The sequence below is a fragment of the Girardinichthys multiradiatus genome, chromosome 6 (assembly GCF_021462225.1).
Source record: "Girardinichthys multiradiatus isolate DD_20200921_A chromosome 6, DD_fGirMul_XY1, whole genome shotgun sequence".
Classification (NCBI taxonomy): Eukaryota; Metazoa; Chordata; class Actinopteri; order Cyprinodontiformes; family Goodeidae; genus Girardinichthys; species Girardinichthys multiradiatus.
Window position 1 is genome coordinate 19,787,691 of NC_061799.1, and position 24,718 is coordinate 19,812,408.

General features: G+C 38.5%; 1 protein-coding gene across 2 annotated transcripts in view; it reads right to left on the reverse strand.

The window, feature by feature from the left end:
* Positions 1-24,718, reverse strand: part of LOC124870638 (potassium/sodium hyperpolarization-activated cyclic nucleotide-gated channel 2-like) — a 53,578-nt gene that overhangs the window by 10,483 nt on the left and 18,377 nt on the right. For both annotated transcript variants that reach the window (XR_007038847.1, XM_047369455.1), the window contains exon 4: positions 10,247-10,465. Coding sequence is in view for 1 of the 2 variants with exons in the window: in XM_047369455.1 (XP_047225411.1) it covers positions 10,247-10,465 (219 nt within the window). In the remaining variant the exon portion in view is untranslated. The remainder of the gene's footprint in view (positions 1-10,246; positions 10,466-24,718) is intronic.

Genomic DNA, 24,718 nt, shown 5'->3' on the forward strand with positions numbered 1-24,718 from the left:
CCTTGCCCAGGTGGCCAGTCCGTCAAAGAGAAAACACAGACATACTAAACACACAATCATTCACACAGACTAATGCCTAAGGGCAATTCAGGATCTTCAGTAAAGAGAAAAATTTTCACCAAACATCTAGTTAAGTTTTAAATCTGTCTGTTTTCTAGCCATTGTTGGGTTAACTTGGATCAAAGAGTCATCCTGGTTTAGGAGGTTCCAATACTGGGCTAGGTGCTGGTAAAACTAAGAAGGAACTGGAAAGGCTTTGAAACTCTTATCTATTAAAGTTAAGCAACACTAACTAGGTTATCTTAAGGCATCAATCATCATGCGTAGTGGCATGAGTATTGATTCTTGCATATTCATCCAAACAGAAGTAAAGATGGACATAACTTTGAAATAAACAACAATGGAGGAGAAACAGTTAATTTTTTTTAACAATTTTTTGCAGAGATGCACTGAGAAACATGAATTTACTGATTTCACATTTCCTCAGCTATGATCAGGGTTCAGCCAGTCAAAAGCTAAAAATCTGTTTTCTTTTCTAATCAGAAAAAAGCACCATACAAAGTGTCTTTACTGAGGAATGAAATCAAATGTAATGATGCAAAAAGGCAACATAAGATAAGACAGTTTGGAATGTAAGTTTATAATTATATTTTCTTTGTCTTTAAATATAGTTAAAGCCTATTTAACTGCAGAGCTGTGTAACAGAGACTGCTCTCTCTCATATAATCCCCTGGTCCTAGCCTAAATAATTAACATTCAATCACAGGCAGGCTCCATTAATACCCCTGTCATTGTATTGCATTTTAGCCTTTCATTTTATTGGCACTGGAAGACAATAGGCCAATGGAAAATTCCTGTCCCACTTGATCTCATTATTTAATAATGTAGCCTACACAGTTTGATGAGTGCTTCAGAACGCCGCAGCTTTCTCAACCTATGTATACTGCACATCTGCACCACTGCTATAAAAACAATTCAACTGTGACTCAAATATCAGAGCAATGACCCAATAACAACTTCATCTAATCTCACACTATGCTATGCAGATGTTCAGCTCACCTATGGGGATGTGGGATGGTCAAAACTGAACTTAAGTTGCTCCTTACTCTGATTAATGTGGCTAATAACTATTTAACCATTTGGGGGGACTCAGGTAATCAGAATTTAATTTCCAGATGATCAGTTGAGGCTTTTAATCAGAGGAAAATATATAAACAAGACATCTTAATAAAGTAATGAACCCAGTCTTGATGGAGCAGAACACTGTGGACTTCACTGTATTGGAAAACTGTAAAAGACATGACCAAACTTAATGTTCCACCAAATCTCTTTCATGTTTTTTCACCTAACTGGTGTTTTTCAAATACCAGCATACATGGCAAAATAGCAAACAGTATGACAGCAGCTTAAGGCTTCTTTATACAAATGAATCCATTGTTGAACAATTTAACAGGTCTGACATGTAATCAGGGCTTTTTATCTGTCAGATATTCAATAGAGTACAAAACAACAGCATACAGATGTTGCAAATGCACCTTTTTATTTATATATGTGTATATTGTACATTGTAAATTTGTATATTCTGTAATGCAAAAACAAACCAAAGAGCAAAGTGTACCGGAGTCAAATTCCTTGTTTGTATGTACAAACTTGGCAATAAAGCTGATTCTGATTCTGATTAAGTCTGATAGATCTGGTCTTTAATTTAAATTTTCTTGAAGAAAGAAAAGATATTTTGTGAAATGTAAAGTGTCGCATATACTTGAGCATTTTACTGTATTAGTAGATGTTTGCTGATGCAGAAAGAGACACCTCTGTAACTTTTGCTGTTATTTTTTTTTTAGGGATTAATTGTTCGATTTTACAATGAACCTTTGAAAATCAAGAAACTTTCGTTTTCAATTTATCAAGAAAGGAGGAAAAAAGAATCTGGTTTTTATTCATAGTTCTTAAAGATAAATTAGAATCAGCCAAAATTGAAATTGGCCAGTCAAAACGTCCAGAAGAAGAGACAGGAAATTCTCAAACAATCTCTGTTTGGTGCATTAGCAGTTTTTGGTTCTGTGTGTTGACCTATGTCAGTGAATTGTGTTGCATGAGGTTTGAATGGGTCTTAATTCTAACTGTCTGCTTACTGATAAAAGTGTTTAAATGAGATTTAATCAAACTGGAGAAGCTTAAAGTTGTTTCAGTTTTGTTATGCACTGGGTTCTATCTGCATAAACAAATCCATGATGTTTTACTGTTTGTTTTCCAAATAACCACTACAAACCACTGCCAAAACCAGTAGACATAAAGGTGGTGCTTTAGTTGGAGTGCAAAACAAAATGTCTTTGCTATTGATATTGATTTTGTTGGTGTGTTTCAGTGCTCTAGTGGTGAGGTGGATTGGCAGAGAAGGCCTAATTGTTACTGGGAGGCTTGGTCATTGCTATACATTCTGAAGTACCCCCAAGTTTATAAAAGTGTTTTTCCACAGGGCACATAAAGAAGCCACACACATGTAGTGCACATTTGTCTCTAAACATTTCTCTTGGGTACAACATGTAATGCGTGTTTCAGGACTGTCCTTCCCTAGAGACTCGGAACATATTTTCAGAACAGGGACACTTTGCAGAAGCAAACAATCTCTCCACTGACACCTCATGAGTAAAATCACTGCATCCAGCTATCATATGAACACCTTCCTCATCCACACTGTCAGTAAAGCCCTTTACAAACTTCTAGGGCATTAATGTATACAGCTGGTCAGCAGAGAAAAAATACACTCCCAACCTTTAAAAATAGTTACCTTCACTGCTACATTGATACAAAATGTTCAGCAAGGCAGAAACCCAAACAGTTTGCTTGTATTGATGAAATATGGTAATTACAATCCCAAAAAAGTGGGTGACAAAATAAAAACATGAGCTAAAACCGAGAGGGGAGAGTGACAGAACAGTTAGCTGCTGGTAGAGATTTCTCCTTGTATTTTGCTGTCAGACTGTGTACACTTCAGCCCAGCTCAAACGTAAAGCCTCACAAAACCACAGCGCAACCCAGAAGCTATAAAGCTGTCCAAAATTTTAAGAAGTGAATAGCCTGACAGACGCTGAGTACACATAACTTTCAGGGACGAAGGAAATCACCATTAATACACCATCTATCACAAGGTTCCCAAAACACAACCTGAGGTATCAGCATCCTCTGATCTTACCTTCAATAGGTTCACCTCACTGTTGCAAGTCCAATAAATGCAAGGTCCCAAGTTCATTCCTGCTGCAGACAACATTGCATGTCCTGCCAGAGGCCCCAAGCAAAACAACAAGGTCCACCTGCTCAGGCAATTTTATAAGCTCTGGGTCCTCGAGAGCAACATCTAAACTTCTGCAGAGGAAATTGTTTATTGTCAGAAACAGACAGCCTGCCTCTCTGCTTCTATAATAAACCACAATTGGCAAACATTTCAGTTCTGCTCAGCTGAATAGATGTGTACACAGACTGAATGCTGCACATCATTTCTGCTCAGGGCAATAAAATCTTTACCTTTCACATTCCCTTGCATCACTCTATTTTAATATTTACTTAAGATTTTCCACTGTGCTTTACAAAATTTTCTCTCAGTTTGTCTCATTAAAATCACAAACTTTAATATGTTTTACTGGGTTTTTATCTGATACACCAACACAAAGTGTGAGGAATATGATACAAAGCTTTTTATCAAGAATAGTAAAATCTAAGCATGAAAATAAGAAAAGTTAAAATGCTAATTTAAAATAAATAAATAGAAAATGGTATACAACTCTGAAAAGTGCAGTGTGGATTTGTAAACTTCCTTTAGTCAGATACCCCTAGACTACATCCAGTCACCAACTGTTTTTGTGAAAGCCTCAGAGGTTTTGTTTGGGAACATTAGTGGACAAACAGCCTCATGAAGAAAAAGTAACAGAGCAAAAAGGACAGGTAAAGAGTTATCAAGACGTTTAAAGTAGGCTTAGGTTTTAAAACAGTATCCCAAAACTGGAAGAAGTATGGTAAGTCTGTACACATTCCATGACATGGCCATACATCTAAAGCGACATGCCAGGTAACAAGAGAAATAATCAGAGAATTGGCCAATGGTAACTGGAGGAGCCGCACAGGTCTACAACCCAGGTGGGAAAATCTGTTGACACCAGTGTTAGTTGTGCACTCCTCAAATCTGGAACGGAAGAAAATCAACAAATGCACATCGCTCTGAAAACACTACACTTACATAGACAGGTGCACAGCTCTTTGGAGTTGCCCGACACAAACTCTCACCTGCATGAGTGACTCTGCATCCTGATATCTGCAGATGGATAGCAGCCTGAAGAAATGACCTTGTGTCACAACTACCCGACTTGCCGTCACTAACACTGAAGCTGGTTTGCCCTGCAGTAAATACATTGCTGATTGTAAGAAAGGTGTGTCTGTGGGCGAGTCTGTCATTGAAGGGAAATACCAAACAGGTAGAGATGCAGCGACCGTACAGCTGATTTTGCAGCATCTGACTCAGCAAATTCTGAACTAATGAGGCAGATTAAAAGTGCATTGCGTTAGATAGTGACACACTGATGACTTGACTTGTCTTTGAGCCCAAAGGTTCAATCGGTGCCTCACACCGTCACACGGGGACCAATGAAGCAATGTGTATTTACAGCTTCATGCTGGCACAGTGTATTCTGAAACTAATTCAAATTCACTTGACATTTTTTTCTCGTCTAAATTACTGTTTGGGGATTTAGAACAATTTGTTGACAGTCACAGGAAAATTTATGGACAATTTCTATTGAAATACATATTTTTATTTGTATGTATTATCCTCATTAACCTTATTAAGCCATCTGTTTTATTATCCTCTCATTCATTACACAAATTCTACAATTCTAATTTAGGTTTAGCCTGAACAGTCATTTGAGGCACATAATTCATTCACTTAATTTGTTCCCAGCTAAGTTGGCTCATTACAATATGAAGCACAGTCACCGAAAGGAAGGAGGATCAGATAGCGGTAAGTCTGAGCTCGTCTTGTCTGCCTTTAATTCCGAGATGCGTACAGAGGGAGTGACAACACACTGTGAGGCCTCACACAGAACAAAGTCTCATTAAATGTCATGGAGCTTCTTAGGAAATTTATAAAATCTTAGAGTGCATTCAAAGGGGTTGACAACTTGAAGATCATGCATGATAAGTGTTGGTTCATTAAATGCTTTCATTTTTTTTGTCTTCTTCTGGCCAGAGTTTTGAATATGATCCAATGCAACTAAAGCCACTATCTCTGCTATGTCGGCATGCTTCTGGGTAACTGGAGAAATCAATGACAAGTTTAGGGTGAAAAAAAGACTGTTGTTTAACGAGCTGAGGATAAGAAAACATCCTGAAGATCCTTACAGCGAGCTTTGAATTTAGTCTGTTCCTATGTTTGGCTGACTGAGCTTGGTCTCCAATATCTGTTCTTTAACATCCACTAAGAGCTGATTCAGTGTTAAACCTCTGAGAGGAGGTTATCACTGCAACAGATGGGCCTTTGGAGTTATAAAACTGAGCAGTTTTCATTGAAAAAGAAATGATCAAACTGTTACAAATGTTGAGCCAAATGCAACTTTTAGGCCAAATGTGAAAAAGTATTTTTGGGTTTCTTTGATCGTGCATTTTTACTTAAAGACATCAAATTGAATAAGTATTAATGAAGAATTAAGAGATAGGACTTTCCATTTGGACAAAAATGCAGATTATCATTTTAGTAGCTGGATGCAATAAAGAAAACATCTTACTCTGGACAATGCAGTGGACCCATAGACATTTCCAAATATCTATGGGACCTAAACATTTTTATAATTAAAAGAGTTTCAAGCAAGTATGCATGCTTGATTGGAAATATAAAAACGTTTTTACACAATCAATCTGTCTAACCTCATCTATTGCCAACTCATGTGTTGATCTAAACTTTGTTACTTGTTAATTTGTACAAACCTTTCTCTGTTTCTTCGGCTTTCTTCCAAGATTGTCAAATTCATGTGGTATCTTTTAATACAAAGTCAGTGAAAAACACTAATAACAAATATTTAGACAATTTAATAAAATACAGATTTAGGTTTTTGTTGCATTTCAGCCAATTTTATCAATAAAATATAAGATATTCACCTCAATGTAACCCGCTTTTGACCAAAAGTATATGACCTAGCCAACATATTATTCTAGGTTTAGGTTTTCATTTAAATTACATTGACACTGGCAAAAACGGTCCCTAGGTATCATTGTTTTAAATTGTGTTCAAATTTGTCCAAAAAATTGTGTTGTTAAGCCATTTATTGTCCAACTGTAATTAATTTGGACATCCAAAAAAAAAAAGAAATATATATATTAAAAAATAAAAATAAAAACTGTATTGCCTACTTAGAAACTGATTAATCCTGCTTCCATTATGTAACACTTCTCTTTCTATGTTATTGCTGCACGTTTATTATCAGTATTGTTAAAACTCTGAGACATATTCAGTTGCGATAAATCCCAATTTTGCTCTCTGCTACTTTTAGCATCTAGCCTAAACATACAGTGCTTTGCAAAGGTATTAACACCCCTCAAACTTTACCTCATTCGGTCACATTACAACCACAAACCGCCATGTATGATGGGGTGAATTTTAGTTATAGACCAACACAGACTAGTACATTGCTGTGAAGTAAAAGGAAAATGAAAACTTCCATTAATGGTCAGCTGAGCTGTGAATATCTGCTATATTAGCCAACGAATATTGTATTCCAAACAGTCCTTTATCATATTCATTTTGAGCACAGTGATATTACAAGTATGAAATATATTCAATACATTATGCAGCCCTGTTTGGGGGGCCTCCACTTTCTTACATTGCAATATCTAAGTACCACATATTTGCACCAGAGCAATTGTAGTTCAATTCTCTATTTATATAGCCTTACATAAACTCTGGGCTGAAAGTGAAACCTTCACACTGGGACTGTTACACACTGCCAGCGGTCTTATTTTGCTTACACCCTCAAAATGATTATAATGTCACTTTTAGTCCTGTCTGTCGACACGGCAAATCCACCCAGCAGCACAAGCATCAGCCACAGTGGCATAGCCTGCACTTCTCTGCTGTGTGCAGTTTAGTTCATATTTTTTTGTAATTCACATATCCTCAGCTAAAATACTAATCCTCCCCAAAAAAGAAAATCTGACAACTGGTCAGAAAAAACAGCTCTAAGAAATGAACTTTTCTGCAGGAAAATAACCCAGAGCTGGGATGGGAGGAAGTTATACAAGAAAACGTTAAAAAGCATGTGAATACACATACAAACACATTTGACTTAATTGCATGTACATAATTTTTTAAGGTTTTAGGTTCTTTACATATTTATTCTCCAAAGAGTCAGAGTTTCATAGCATCTTTAGAAACGTCTTCATCAGCCTTTCCAAAGCTTTCTAAAAGTAAAATAAATATCCTTTGGGCCCTTTTACAGTCCAGTCCTTATCCCTGACCATGACAGCATATTGTGTAGGCCGTGCTTAGTTAGGAATTTTTAAAAAGGGAGGAAAAAAGAGGTGTCAGGCATAAGAAAACGTCAACAATTTCTGAAATTAGTGTCTTAAACAACAAGAACAAAAATCAGAAAAAAAGACCTGAAATGAAATCTGAGAGATCTAGCGTTATTCAATTCTTTTTTTAAGTATGAGAAGTGAAAAGCTCTGTGGTGATCACCTTGGTAGTGTATATTCTTATTTTATGTTTCCTTATCTTAGATATTTGACATGGTTGACCTAAAGATGGATGGAGGGCATCCCTGGAACAAAACCAGTTACAAGCTGAAGAAGTCTTGACACTGGGGATTGATCCTCCAGCAGGAAACTGATGGTAAACAACCACATCTACAATGGAACAGCTGTTTAATCAATGGATATTAATGTGTTAGAATGGCCTAGTCCAAGTCCAGATGTATATATATTCGAGAATCTGCCACAATACTTCTGGTCTTTGAATAAAGACCAGAGGTATTGACTCAGACGGGCTAAAACCAAATGCATGCCACATTTTCCAGATGTTTATTTGTAAAAATAAAGTAAATAAATACAACTATGTGTTATTTTCATTCCACTTAATAATTATGCACTGTTTTGTCACATAAAATACCCAAAAACCACATCAATTTGTTTTTAACTGTTTGTTCCCAAACTAATTTATTGACCAGGACTTGTACTATTGTTGCCTCTGCGAATGGTGGACAAATAAAAAGCACCCTCTAAATTCAAATGGAGACACACAGCCATCAAGTATCCAGGACTCGTTCTCCCACAGGTTTCCCCTCCCCCTTGCTTTGCTCCCTGTAGCAGCCGTATAGCTGTAGCACTGCACCTTTCAAGGACACCACCCCCAGAGAGGACAGAGAATGCAGAAGATGAGAAAACAGAGAGAAATTTAGATCAGGAGGTGAAACGGAAGTGAGATGAAGGAGGCAATAAAGCAGAGAACCAGGTGGAGACATTGAAGAGATGGAGATAAGGATAGGAGGAGGATAATACATGAAGTAGAATAGTTTGACACAATATATAGTGTGGGTTGAGAGTTATCAGGAAGAGACAAAGAGGAGGGCAGCCATGCTTGCTTACGTCATCTTCAGGATGACATTGGCAGGACACATGGGTCTGCTGCCTCATCAATTCTACTGCTGCCCAAGGGGACATCACAACGTGGGAGAGTGTGCGCACACACACGCACGCATACACAGCCTTTATATGCCCAGCCCTTACCAACGTGGCTCTACCTGGTCAAACACACCCGCAGTCTCTGATTGGCTGCTGACAGCCAGCAGAGCAGCCACTGCTTACCAGCAAGCGAGACTCTGCTTGGAAACAGAGAGGCTGAGCTGTGAGCACCACAGGCCACTGCTGCAGCACCCAGCAGGCATGGCTTTGTTTCTAAACACAAAAACATCTGTGTGTGTTAAATACTACCTCATGGCAGGAATCAGATAATTGTGGGGTAAGGGTCATAACCTAACAAATTGCTCTAGTTAGTTGGTGTTGCACTTTTCTGTTACTTAATAAAATCCAAGTCTTGAATAACTCTGGTTGTTGGACTTAAATTAGATTTATAAATTATTGAGATGTAAAAATGCCCAAATTAGGATGCAAAGCATGAAGAAGTTGAAATAATCAGATATTTTGAGTTTGGGAGAAAAAATAAATTTAGATTACCAGGAGAGAATAAAGAAATAAAAAATGAATTAACTAAATTAAACTGGTTTTAGTTTTATTCCAGTTGTGATAAAGTCCCATTTTTCTCTCTGCTACATTTAACATGTTGGTACAATCCTACAGTGCTTTGCAAAGTATTCACAGAAGTATTTACTGTTTGTTGCATTTCAACCACAAACTACAATGTATTTTATTGGGATTTTATGTGAGCTCAAGTTCAGTCTGGTAAGATGAATTGGACTATTTTGACACACGAATATGCATTGATCTAAATCATTACATTGTAGCTCCAGCTGTATATTTAGGGTCGTTTGAAAGGAAGTTAAATCTCCACCCTAGACTCAAAGTCCTTTACCGCCCATAACAGGTTTTCTTTCAGGATCGCCCTGCTTTAGCTCCATCCAGGCAAAGTCTGACCAGCTTCCCTGTCTATGCAGAAAAAAAGCATCCCCACAGCATTAGGCTGCCACCACCATGTTTCATGGTTTATGTTGTGATTTTCAGCATTTTGTATGTAGGCCAAAAGTTTATTTTAGGTCTTATGTGTACAAAGCATCTTCTTGCTCTAAATGGTTTATGGCAACCATTAAACTGGACTTCCTTTGGCTTTCTTTCAGCAAAAGCTTTCTTTAGGATAGCATGAAACAATCCCCACATCTTTCTAAGATTTGATTTAAAGTTTTTAATATTCTCAGTTCTCACTGTTCTTAGTGGCACTTCTTTATGTGTCGTCATAATTAAAAGAAAAATATATTTCACATTTGTTAACCATTACTGATTTTAATATGTTCAGATAGATTCTTAGTTCAAGGAAATGATCAGGGTAAAAAATATAGATATAGAGTATATAGACATATTTACTATATCTAATATACTCATCAAGTTGATGCTAGCCAAAGTGTTTGGGTGGATTTCCAAAATATTAAACCTTACTTTATGGAAAATGTAAGCATTGTACACAGGATCTGAAGCATTTTCATTAAAAAAAGAGTAAATGAAGTGTTGAGGACATGGGACGGGGTTGTTCCCTCACCTTTTCTTGATACTGTCGTCTGGATGAGTCCAGGGACTGGATCAGAGCTGTTGCATGGCCAATAAAGACAGCGTAGCAGGTTGCTCCCACTATCATACTGAGCATTGTCAACCAGATATCTGACAGACTCTCCGGGGCCTGCCGACCATAACCAATGCACAGCATGTGGCTCATTGCCTTGAAAACTGCAAAGGAGTAGAGTTCTGACCAGGTATCATTCTGTTGAAAGAGAAGAAAAAAGGAGCAAAGAAAGAGTTCAACAAAATGAGAAGACATGTTTGAAGAAAAAGTAATTGCAGAGGGAAAACAGCTTAAATAATACTCTGGGGAAAGTTGGGTCAAGGAAGAGCATTCATACAAATGAGAACTTGCGAGACTTTGTTGCATTAGAAGGCAAGACGGAGGAAGTGGAAATAACATCAGCAAAATCCTTCGAGGCCTAATCAGTGAAGTAGAGGCGGTTTGGAAATGATTTCCTCAGAGACATGATAATGAGAGGTCATTAAATATGCCCTTTCAAAGCTTTGTGAGAAGGAATCTACTGGAGGCAGCGTGCAGCGGCCACCGGGCTGCACTGTGTGGAGAGTCGTGGCTCGGAAAATAAACATCCTATCGTGATCTACAAAGAGATATTTGTGCGGTTGTTCAATGACAACAAAAACAAGAGCTGAACACGACATACATTATTATGTAAATAAAAACCAGTCTGTTATTCTTCTTACACATCTTTGCTTTCCCTTTTCTTTAATAATCAGCACTGTGGCTTTAGAACACTGCTGACACCAGTTAAGGTGAATCTCAAATGATGTCAAAATAGGATTTAAAAGTTTTTCTATTATTCTTGTACTGATTTTCTACCAGTACATTTTTTGTCAACCTGTTTTCTTGAAAAAACGGTTTATGGGACAAACTCTATCTCACTTACTGACACACACATTAGAAAAACACCAAATACAGAGCTGTGAAAATGTTTTCCTTAGTCTTTGTGTTGTTTCTGGTCAGCAGTGTTGAGAAAAGCACAGAAACTGACCTTGGACATAATTGAGCATACACTGGTGTAACAATCTGACCCAGAATGCTGAAAATCATCATTTGATTCCACAGATTGTGCTCACAAGATTTTTAAAATTCAATGTTTCTGTTAGAACATTTAATCAAAGTTAAACGCATGTGAATGAATGTTGAAATAATCATATTTACAGTTAATGGTTCAGCTTCACCTGCACCTTTTTCCAAGTGAATGCTGTAAACCTTGAGGGAATACACTGGCTGCAGACGAGGATATTCTTATCTGGAATGGCAGTCATTGGGTCGATGAAAGAGAATTGGAGAAACCAATAATTGACTAACCAGCAGATGACGAAACCAGATGTGGTACCAAATCAGTCTAACCAAGCCTGGATCAACTCGTTTATAATTTGGTTAAGTTGTTTTATTCATCAAAATCATTCTTCAATCTTTCAGGACAATGGTTTTTCGAATGTATTACCATTTGCATCTGAATGTCAAAGACTGGAACAGCTGAACCTCCAGCACCTGTGGTGAGAAGAAAATAGCCAGTGCCTCCCTGCAGAGACAACCTGGATACCAGGTTCAGCGAATGTTGTGCAGAGATTTTCCATCCACAGGGTTGAAGAGCAGGACTCGAGTCCGTTTTACTGAAATGTGACATGTTGAGACCCAAGACTAAGAGTAAGGTGCCTCATCAATGTATGTCAAGGCCATTCTCTGGTCAGTTCTGTATTTCCTTTCCAAATATTTCCTAAAGTGAAGTCAAATATTTGGAAAGTTCCCATTATCTGTGGAACATGTGAGGTTACCTTTCGAGAAAGAAAGAGACCACTTCATAAAGTTAGCTCTTTTTTCATCTGAGAAAATCCAAACACTTGTTTTCCAACCTTTCAGAATCCCCTTTAGTACCCGTACCCGTTACCGTACCCGTACCCGTACCCGTACTCGTACTCGTTGTTTTCCGTCGCGGGGGCAGCAGACTCAGCAGAGATGTCCAGATGTCCCTCTCCTCAGATACCTCCTCCAGCTCCTCCAGGGGGAGCCCAAGGCGTTCCCAGGCCAGCCGAGAGACATAGTCCCTCCAGCGTGTCCTGGGCCGTCCCCTGGACCTCCTCCCGGTGGGGCGTGCCTGGAACACCTCCAGAGGAAGGCGTCCAGGAGGCATCCGGTATAGATGCCCAAGCCTTCTCAACTGGCTCTTCTCGATGTGGAGGAGCAGCGGCTCTACTCCGAGTCCCTCCCAGATGGCTGAGCTCCTCACCCTATCTCGAAGGAAGTTAGAATTAGTTAATTAATAATTATATTTTTATGATTACAAATACTTTGATTAGTGATTCTTTTAGGGACTACATTCAATATAATCATTTAATTGTGTTTAATTTTACTTAATTGTTAATATTGTGATTCCTTTCATGCATTTGAAATTGCCCTTCAGACAAACAGAGTTTTAACAGATTTGGACACCTCAAAATAATTTACATTGATGAGTTATAATGCATACCAATGTTTCCCATGCATGGTTAGCTTTAGAGGGACATTTATGCAAATATACTTACTACTAGGGTTTTTTTTTTTAACTCAGCACGTTCCCATGGATGCCAGTCTATTTCTTATTGTGGAATCATGAACATTGGCCTTAGCTGTTAGTAAGGTGGTCTTCAACTAGTGGCTCCAGAGCCGCAAGTGGCTCTTTGGACCCTCCACAATGGCTCTTAATAACTTTGGGCAAAAATGCTAAAGAACCAACTAATGTTTTTGAATAAAGATATAAAAACAAATGCTTCTTTTCACTGAATAATTGCACTGAATTTCCACAACAATATGACACTAAAATACCAGTAGTATTATTTTAGATCTATTTGTCTTGTCATTAGGTTGGAAACTATGTGCTTTTTTAAAATCATGCTCCACAAATATCAGCATCCCATTGAAGAAAATGTATTCATCATCATTTTGCAAAAGTTAGTTTTTTTTCTTTATTTTAAAACGAAAGAACAGAAATAAAATGGCATTTCTTTAAAAATTACATCAGATTTCTTTTAGTAGATATTTATCAAGAATGTGAACTTGTTTTTAGTCTAAAGGTCATGAAACATTTGTTGCTCTAAACGAGTTTTATTTTGCTGGAATGAGGGCAAAAATGTCTCTTTGGACTGTAAAGGTTGCAGACCCCTGTTAGAGCCTATGAGTTTTGTAGGTTGGTAGGTAGTTTGATAGGCTCCCACTCCTTGGAGGGTTGTCCATTGCTCATTTCTCATCTGTTCATTAAGTTCTTAAGATTGGCCCATGATGTTTTGTTTTTTGAGATGTTGTGGCCTAATTTATGTTGTCAGAAAGGTTTCATTTATGTGAATTTCTGATTCTAGAGATCTGGCAGTAACCAGGCCTGGGTGTGGCTGTAGAAATTAAACAGCCTTTCCAAAGAAATGTGTGTGTGTGTGTGTGTGTGTGTGTGTGTGTGTGTGTGTGTGTGTGTGTGTGTGTGTGTGTGTGTGTGTGTGTGTGTGTGTGTGTGTGTGTGTGTGTGTGGGTAAAATTTGGTCGAAAACATTTAAGAGTGCCAAAAAAATTAAAAACAGAAGCTATCTGTAAGGGAGAAGATAGTTTTTCTCAGCACTGAAAAGACAAAATCAATTCTATCCACAATGCAATCCACCAGTGCATTCAACCGGACAGCACCTTCCAAAATTGTTTGCACTTCAGATAAAGATATATAAAAAAGAACTTTAAAATAAATTCACAGTTTACTGCTGCAGCATAAACTCACACTGAAAAAAGTGAGCTTTGGAGAATTTGTCTTACCTGCCTTATCATCCTCCTCACTCCTCATTTATAATTATTTCTCTAACTGTAGATATTGGCAGGTTCTGGTGATTAGCTATTTTCTGTGGGTCAATTAATGGTCTTATAAAGACATAAACACAGATGGAACGGTATTATCTTATGTCTTTCCTATTTTGAAGAGTGACTGGGAGAAATTAGCCTATATGCCATGCCATATTTATAACCCAATGAAGAAGGAAGTTAAACAGAAATTAAAATTGCACTTATTATTCAACTGCTGTCCAGAATGGCCAATTTTTAAGCTTGATCATCTCTGACCAGTGGTTGGAACCTCAATTATCAGACCTGTATTCATCATTGACTGTGCTATTACCTCATGCTGACAAACAACAGTCTTTGGTGTGGACAGCGCAGTTACTGAGGGAAGAAGATTTAGATATTTTCAGTGTCAGTAAGGTGTGGGAGTCAATGGGAGTACAGAAAAATGTTAAAAGTCGTTTAATTGGAATTTGTATTTTCTACGACATGATAAGACATCTCTGTGGAAAGCAAGAGAGCGAGACTTTTAACAGATAACAGAAAGGGCCAGCAGAATGGGGCAATGTCGTTCTGTTTTATCCTTCTGAGCAGTGGTTCTCTGTCTGTCATGGAATATGTTAGACTGGGAAATGTTGGCAAGATTTTGGAAATCTTTAGGGTAAGAATGTTTTACTAACGCTAAAGATCTAAGACTAAAGAAAGTTTTTTACAGTAATTGCTCCGTCCCACAGCAGTGTGACCTCAACTCTGAGACCAACCTAAATAATAACAGCCATTAAAGGTGGGAATAGGCTAAAATCAGTATTAGCAAGTCAAAGCTTACAAAAACAGAGCGGAAATCAAAAACAAAGCTCTGATCAGCATCTTTTTTGTAAATTAAAGACACTTTAAAAAGTAACATGTACATTATATTAATTTTGTTTCACGTAGTTTAGTTATTTAGGTGATTTTGTTTTCCCTCAATGATTAAATCATTGTGAGAACTTTCTACTGCAGAAAATCATTTATAATTTTTTACAAATAACTATGGATAGCACTGTTATGTGTAACAGCACAAAATAAACTCCCGTCTTTAGAAACATCAGACACTTCTAAATCATTTCCTATTTCAGGATAAACTTTGGGTTTTTAGCTTTGAATTACTGTTTGGTGATATAAGTCAATGCTTCGGGATGTACAATACATCCAGATTTCAATCCTTTCAGTTTCTAAAAATGTATGAAAACATTCAAAGTTAATTTAGGTATTGATAGGTATTCATGTGAGTGTGTTTACAGTTCCTATCCTTAACATACACATTTGAGTAAATTTTGAGGTTTGAAAAAAGAAGACATCTGTTTGTGTCATCATGGCTTTAACTGAGACAGGTGTTTAAATTCTCCCTGACATTTTCCAGACAAAATTATAAAAGATTAATTTATAATTATGTCATCGGATGTGAAGGAAAAGACTCATATGTTTAACTGAAGAACACGTGTTTTCCACAAAACGGTTTGAGCCAACCCAACACCAAAGGGCCACAGAGTGAGAGAAAGGCCACTACGTATCAGCAGCTCCAAAAATACATACAGCTCCACCAAGTGGGCTGGGAGTAAATGGTGTGTGTGAGAACAGAAAGAGAAACAGTGGAGTGAAATATGTTGAATAATATATGAATGGTGAGCATTTTGATTCTGAAATAGCACCACAAAGAGAGCAGGAGAGACTCCATGTCCACCTAAGTCTCAACAGTTCTCCTCTGGGATTTCAGTTTGGGAGCTATCCTTTGCTCTGCCGGTAATCAACATCTCCATTAGCTGCAGAGAGGCTGTTTGAACTTGCCTGATAACAGAGGGGGCTTTGCATTTATTTCACCGAGCTCTAACATGTATCTCTGTGTGGGCTGCCGCAGTGCTAGCGTTTTAAAACTTTAAATGTAGTTTAACTCTTATCAGAATATACCAGTGATTGTGTTGGACATTTTCACAGTGATGCTGTAATACTTGTTATGCTAAATGTGACAGAAAGAAAAAGGAAAAGGTGAGCTGCCTGAGTAAATTGTTTTAGCATCTGTTATATTACAGCATCTCTAAAAGCTCATATAGGCTTAGGTAAAGCTTTTATTTGCATCCATGTTTTCACAGACTTTTTCATAGGTCATTTATGGTACTGTTGTAAATGTTGGGTGAAATAGAAAAGTACAACAATTCAATCTGTCTGCTGTATATTATGCACAATGTTTTAAAGTCATCCACATGGACCGGTTAGGGTGCACGATTTAAAACATGTCTCTCTTGACAGTGATTTATTTCTTAAAAGTTAATCTATTATAAATAAAGTAGTGCTTTGGGGTATTTTGTCTATAAAATTGATTTCCATCATATTTACTCTAAGGTACTGTTACTCTACACCTTTACATTCTATATAAATGACTCAATTAACATGCATATTTATCTCAGCCTCTGTCTGCACAAGCTGGTCGTCTTCAATTTCACTGTGATACTGTAAAACTACACCATACTGGTGGCAGTTTAAATGCTGGGGAAATCCATATGTCTTCAAATCAGATCCTAGTAGCATAGTTGACTACAAATTTCTTATAATGTCCTGGCATAGCTAACATTTGTCCATATCAAGTCGAATTTGTTCTGCGGGATTATGAAGAGCCTTTCGCACTTTTCTTGCAACACTAGGGTTGTTGCACTGCAGTTCGATGTCTTTAATGCAAATAAAGTGTTATTTCAGCAAAATACCAACAGTGGAAACATAATATCACAAAGCAACAAATGTAAAAGCTTTTAACTTCCAGCAGTCTGTACAATAGTTGGTGGACTGAAGTGGTAATTAGCCAAGGAGGCTTTGTTTCTGGTCTCATTAGCTCCCACTCTACTTGTGGACTAAAAGGCCGATGGACATGGTTGTAAGACAGATCAGAAAGAAATTTGAATTGAGAAACTTTTAAGCTCAAAGTGGACGGAAGGGTTTGATATAAAGGTGGAATTTTAACTAACTGTTTGGAAAGCATTTTTAACGAGGTAATGTTTGATCCCAAGAACTTGATTTATCCCTTTAATACACAGTGAGCATCCACTTCTGTATTGCAAGCCTGCAATACATTCCAATACATGCAACCCCTCCAAACAATGGATGTCCATTGACTTTTGTATACAGCTGTCATTGTCTTATCAAGAATCAATAGATGTTCCTGGAAAGGATGCTTATTGTGTTAAGACTTTGTTCTGGTCTGCATAAACTCTTCCATCAAAGAAGACGAGTTACTCTTACCAAGGTGACTGATACAACATCACAGCATCTTTGAGAGTGCCTCTCTGTTTGGGTCCTTTTTTCAGCTTTGGTCTTAGTCAGTTCTAATTAAGGTTTTAAATACGTGTTAACAACGAAGATCACATCCATCCCAGATTCTTCTGAACTCAGAGAATATAAAGCAACCCCACAGTGTAAGGTTTAGTTTTGTATTCAAGGATGTAATTTCCTGAGTAAAAGCTAAATTCAGCTTTAAATGGAGTAAGACAATGTAACACTAAAAGTGTTTGAAAGTAGGAGTAAAAATAGGACATCATACAGGGGTCCAATTCCTCTGCACCTTCCCGTCCACAGCAAATGACGCTGCCACCTACTGTGTTTCAGTTGAAACACGAAAGGTTTTGTGCTGAGTAGAGCGAGGTTAGAGTTGAGTGAAGCTGTGTGGTGCTGGAACCGTCAATGGAAAAGAGGCATCAGAGACCTGAAGCAATGATTGGCATCTTGGAGTCAGCAATTCTCCAAAACAACCATCACAAACTAGCTATATCTCAACCGGTTGCTCAGTGATGCTAGGAATAAGTCTTTTCTGTCCAACCACCACAAACACAACAAACGTGTATATTTACTAAACTCTGCTATAACTGGAGAGATTTCCGGTAACCAACACACCAAATGGGTTTCGCATTAAACCAAACATAAATATGTGGAAAAACATTTCCACAGATAGGTACAGTGGAAGATGGTTAAAGCTAAGGAACTGTTTCTCTTCCAAAGGCTCTGGTAACCTTGTTAGACTGCTGCATTAAGAGCTATTTTAATTACAAGGAGATGTAAACTATATAAATAGTTAAGAGTTGCATGAAAATTGAAAATGGATCATTATTGGAACTTTCAACAGGATAGTTTGGTTGGATGTTTCTAAAATTTTCTGTTTGAAATCGTGGTACTGAAATTAAAAACATACATTTATTTAAACAGTTTTTATATATCTTTACAAAAGGGTGCAATTAAACTTGTCTTCTGAATTTCTTCTTCAAAGCAATCTTGGACACTGCTTTTAGCAAATCTACCATCAACGTTGCATTTCTGATACATAGTAAAAACTTTTTCACGGCATGCAAGCTACACATCTCCTTCATCCTTAATTGCTACTGTTGCAGGCCCATAATGCAGAAATGGATGTAATTTTGTATTTTTGATGAAACTATGGGGTTGATTTTGTTTCCAGTGTAAAAAACAAAGAAAGTGAGAAAATATTTACAGTTTCACATGTGCTTGACGGCTGATAAACTGAGCAAATATTATCAAATAATCCACACATGTAGCAAAGCCTTCTCCTGGCCATGATGGCATAAGCCAATCATTTAGTTTGCTCAGGCTTATCTGGGGTTATCGAAAAGTCAGCGCTGTCTCCAGCTTCTTTTTCACTCGCCTGTCTCAATGTGTGTGGGCTCTTTACAGCATGTGGCAGAGAAATGTTTTCATACTGAATGTGGAAGGAAGGGCATCTTTGTGGTGAAAGTTCATTCTAAAGGCAAAATAAAAAGGAGTTTGTGCCTTCTTTGCAGCAGGTCACATCAAAACAAGTATTTTCCTACGGCTAATGGAAAACAACTTTATGCCACAGTAGTAAAGACATACCAGGAGAAGAGAGTGGACAGCTCAGTGACTTTAATGTGGTCATTGAAAGAAACCCACAAGGTTACAGCCACAGTAAAAAAAAGTACATACGCAGGGTTTTAACACGTTAAGATTTAATAAATCGTTATTATTATTTTTAGTAATAGGAAAATTTAACATAATAAGAAAAATAATACAACATACCACCACTGTCAAATTTTTTAAAATATGCAAAACTTGAGAAAAACACTGAAAACTCAGTCGTTTCCATAGGAAATTATATCAAGTTATCACAGCCACTCATGGGCATGAATGTCAGGTCAGTTTGAAGCTTTTAATTGTTTATAAGAACTGTTCTTTTCGCAGTGTGGAGTGGTTTTACAGGAAAAAAAATGACTGAATTTAAAGAAAATAACTGGGTGCCCAGGTTTCAATTTATTGGGGATTTTCTCTCATTTAAATAGGGTCAAGATTTTATACACAGGCTCAAATATAGACAGTATATACACCCCAGCTAATATTTTATCAGATGTAACTTTCTGTAAGCTAACAGGGTCCTTGCATAATTCAGGCTAGATATGTAACCACTTTTCTTGGCAGAAATGGCAGAGCTAATTTAAACCAGTTGGTTTCCTGGCACAGGTCTGGCTTTTAAGCATTCGATATAAATGTTCAATAATGTTAAGGTCGGCTGTGTCCAGGATTCGGCCATCTAGCTGTTGGTTTGTGTTTAAATTAAAGCATTTTAAGGTAATCTTTCATCCCTATTCCCTCTTTCTTTGTACAATGCATAGGTCACATGCGAAGCAAAACAGATCCTCAGTATAATGCAGCCACCACCATGCGTGTCACTGAGGCCTAATAGCTAAATTGTGTATCGTCTGACCATAAAACATGTATTGGTCTCGATCCTCCGTGGCAGTTGGGTTGTTCCTAGGTATCATGAGCAATTTCCTTTTTTACTTGAGATAAAACAAAAATTGGGCAGGATAAGTTAAACATGGACAGAAGACCAACCAATTTCAATGAGCTCTGCCGTTTATTATAAGAAGTTTTGTCAAATCCACCTAGAATCATGCCAAAAGCTTGTAGATTTCTACAAAAAGCATGTGGTTGAGGTGGAACTTGCTAAGGGACATTTATCCAAATATTATTGGGGGTGAATGTATATAGACTTACACTTTATTGTCATTCACATTTAACTGTATACAGTCCACAACAGAACACACTTAAGTTTCAGCTGTTTCAGAAAAGTGCAAATAGTGTAGATAAAATTCAAATTCAAAATGTAAATGCTTTTAAAAGCAACAATATCATAGTAAAAATAGAACTGCACAAGAAAACCAGAAAATAACAGCCTGATAGATGATGGTAAGAGGGAAGAAGCTGTTTAAACGTTTGAGAAGCTGTTAAAGACTCTGTATATTTTAATCTGTATGTACAATTTTAACTTGTTTAGATTAGAAAAAACTCCACAAATTCAAATTTGTGCACCCAATTCTATTTTTTTAAATTAACTCAAGTGATGCGTATAATCATTCCATCAAGTACCAAGAATGGCTCAGAAAACATTATTTAAGGCCACTGAAGGATGGCATTAATGCTAATGATGAGTGTATTAAACCTCTGACCTGTGCTGTAAATATTGATCAGTGAGTGAAACAGTGTTTTTTAGACATGCGGAGCTTCTGCAGAGTGATTCATTATCATGAAAAAGCAACCAGAGGTGTTGTTTAAAATAAATCTGAAGAAAAATAAAACACCTGAGTTCTCATTGGAGAATTAAAATCCCATCACAGTTTATTTTTCTCAAACAGGAAACAAAGACCCTCCCTTACTTCTTATTTGTTTGGATAGGTCAAACAGCAGCTTTCATTCCTTGTGTCTACATGTTGTTACACTGAGTTTAACAACATACGTGCATTTTAATCAGATCTGCAATGCGTAGCAGACCTGTAATGCTGCCTGGTCAAAGTAATTTCTGCCCATAAATAAAGTAATTTACCGCCATACACAGTAATTAATGCTTTATCTCCCCGATGCAAGCAGTCCACCGTGGTGTGAAGCCCCTCCTGCTGATAGCAGTGGGAATAATGGGGAAGAGATGTCGCTGCAATGTAGATACATTAGACGATGGGTGCACACAGAGTTGTAATTACAGAGCTGAAACTCGACACCCTGTCAGTGTCTGTCAGTTAGTGCTGCCGTCAAAATTATTTCTCTGTTGTCTCTGTGAGCCAGTAAGAGCCCTACCTCACTTTACCATATAAATTAAATTCAAGGCAGATAGTGCTGTGTAAAGCCCTAGATATACAGTGCTGTGAAAACCATTTCCCTTTTACAGATTCCTCTGCTTTTTGCTATTTTGTCACATTTGAATTTTTAGGGTTATTGTGGCACTAGTGGCCTTTATTCATTTGAAGCTGGACAGGATGAAGGGCAGAGAATTAAGTGGAAGACATGCAGCAAATGGCCCAGGGGCTGGACCAATACACCCTGGGAACTAATCAGGGGGGAGTCAGGAGCAGCTGGTGGAAGAGGGAATACAGGACTGAAGAAGGGTGGCTAATTAGCACAGAAGAACAGAAATCCAGTGAAATAACAAAACATCTAAGTGCACAGAAATAAGTAAACACTGCCCAAAATGTAGAGTCAAAAAAATCCCTTAAATAGAACCTGTCTGACAAAAAGTCTAGAATCTCAAAAGAAACCCACCAGGCTCCAATTTGAAGAAATTCAAGAACGAATGAGAAGCACAGTCACTAATATTTTTCAGTGTGAAAAGGGTTACAACGCCGTTTTTAAGGTTTTGGGACTGCAGCAAATAACAATGAGAGCCATTATCCACAAATGGAGAAAACATGAAACCTTCCCAGGAGTAGCCGGCTGACCAATATTACTCTAAGAGTGCATTGATGACTCATCCAGGAGGTCACAAAAGAAGCCAGAACAACATCTAAAGTACTGCAGGCCTCCCTTGCCTCAGTTAGGAGCAGTGTTCATGAGTCAACAATAAGAAACAGACTGGGCAAAAATGGCCTCCATGGGAGAGATCCAAGGTGAAACCGCTGCTGAGCAAAAAGAACGCAAAGGTTTGATGATCCCTTTTTTAAGTCATTCTGTGACCTGAAGCGAAAGATGTTGAACCTTTTGAAAGGTGTGCTTTCAATCATTTTCACACAGTGGTGGCAGTGTGAATGTTTGTGGCCTCTTTGCTGCCTCACTACCTGAACAACTTGTTGTAATTGATGGACCCATGAATCTCACTCTGTGTGGGAAACCCACGAAAACGAATGTCCAGCCATTAGTTTATGACCTTACCTCAAGTACATTTGGGTTATGCAGCAGGACAATGATCCAAAGCATACCAACATGTCCACCTCTAAATGGATCATAAAAAAATAAAAATAAGGTTTTGGGTTGGCCTAAAGGATCAGAAATTAAGTCTAAAACTGGGCTTAATTCCAATTGAGATGCTGTGAAATAACCTTAAACAAGCTGTTCATGCTAAATAAAAAAACCAACCTTCAATGTGGCTGATTTAAAACAATTCTGCACAGAAGAGAATATGCTAACAGAAGTTTCTCTCCGGAGGTGTAAAAGACTTATTGGAAATAATTGTAAACAATTGAACATTTTGCAGCGCCAAGGGCTGCAAAACCTGTTATCAGGTTTAGGGGGCTGTAATGTGCATTGGACACATATTTTTAAGATTGTTGTATATTTTACAGATTGTTTTTGTAGTTAAATTTTGTCCTTATTTTTTTTTTATTGTTTGGTTTGCTTTCATCAACCATATTTTTGTTGCTTAGATATGTATTTTTGCTAGTTTTAGGGTTTTATATATATATACAGCATATTAAGTGTCCCACCAGAGACAAAAACACACTGGACCATTGTTACACAGCTTTAAAGGACTCATATCATGCTGTTACCAGGGCGGCTCTGGGTTTTTCGGATCATTATCTAATCCACCTCATCCCAACCTACAGACAGAGACTAAGAGCTTCCAAACCCAAGGTTCACACTGTTAAGAAGTGGACTGAGGAATCAAAGCAGATGCTACAGGCCTGCTTTGAATGCACAGACTGGACTGTTTTTGAAACTTCAGCCACTGACTTAAACCAACTAACTGATGTGGTGACATCATACATCAGTTTCTGTGAGGACATGTGTGCAGACCAAGACCTTCTGCACCTTTGGGAATAACAAGCCATGGTTTACTCCACACCTCAGGAATCTGCGCAGGGAAAAGGAAGAAGCTCACAGCAGTGGAGATTGGGCGCGGTACAGGCAGGCTAGGAACAAACTAACAAAAGAGATCAAAGCAGCTAAGAGAAGCTACAGTGAGAAGCTTAAGAACAGCCTTTCTACTGGTGACACTTCAGTTGTATGGACTGGTCTGAGAAACCTGACTGCCTACAAGAGCCCCTCCACCCATCCTGAAGAGTCGTCTCCTGGCCAACCGTCTGAATGGCTTCTACTGCAGACATGACAAGAAGCCATTCACACCTCAAATCATCCTCTCCACATCCCATTCAGGAACAAATTCCTCCCATAAAGCAACCAACCCCCCACCATCAGATCCTCTGCCTGCACTAAAGATCTCCGAGGAAGAGGTAAACGGGCTCTTTCAGCGCATGAAAACAAAGAAAGCTGGAGGACCTGATAACGTCTCCCCATCATGCCTGAAAGCCTGCGCACATCAACTTGCTCCGATCTTCACAAGGATCTTCAACAAGTCACTGGAGAAATGTGAGGTCCCCTCCTGCCTCAAACAATCCACCATCATCCCGGTGCCCAAGAAACCCACCTTCGTAGGATTAAATGACTACAGGCCTGTAGCCCTGACGTCTGTGGTCATGAAATCCTTTGAGCGGCTGGTGTTGAAGCACCTGAAAGACATCACAGGCCCCCTGCTGGACCCCCTGCAATTTTACCGAGCAAACAGGTCGGCAGATGATGCTGTTAACTTAGGTCTACACTTCATCCTGCAACACCTCGACCACCCAGGGACGTACGCCAGGATCCTGTTTGTAGACTTCAGCTCGACCTTCAACACCATCATACCAGACATCCTCCACCAGAAGCTCACCCAGCTCAACGTCCCAGCCTCCACCTGTCAGTGGATCAACAGCTTCCTGACAGACCGACAGCAGCAGGTGAGACTGGGGAGCATCTTCTCCCGATCCAAATCAATAAGTACTGGTGCCCCCCAGGGGTGTGTTCTATCCCCACTCCTCTTCTCTCTGTACACAAATGACTGCACCTCATCGGACTCGTCCGTGAAACTCCTTACGTTTGCAGACGACACCACTGCCATTGGACTGATCCAGGACGGTGATGAGTCTGCATACAGACAGCAGGTGGATCGGCTGGTACACTGGTGTAGTCAGAACTACCTGGAACTCAACCCACTCAAGACTGTGGAAATGGTGGTGGACTTTCAGAGAACACCACCCCCATACACCCCCCTCACCATCCTCAACAACACTGTATCGGCCGTGGACCACTTCAGGTTCTTAGGAACCACCATCTCTGAGAACCTGAGATGGTCTTCACACATAGACACTGTTCGAAAGAAGGCCCAGCAGAGACTGTACTTCCTGAGGCAACTCAAGAAGTTCAACCTTCCACAGGAGCTGCTGGTCATCTTCTACACTGCCATCATTCTGTCTGTCCTGTCTTCATCCATCTCAGTGTGGTTTGGCTCATCCACAAAACAGGACAGGTCCAGACTGCAACGAATAATCAGGACTGCAGAGAGAATAATCA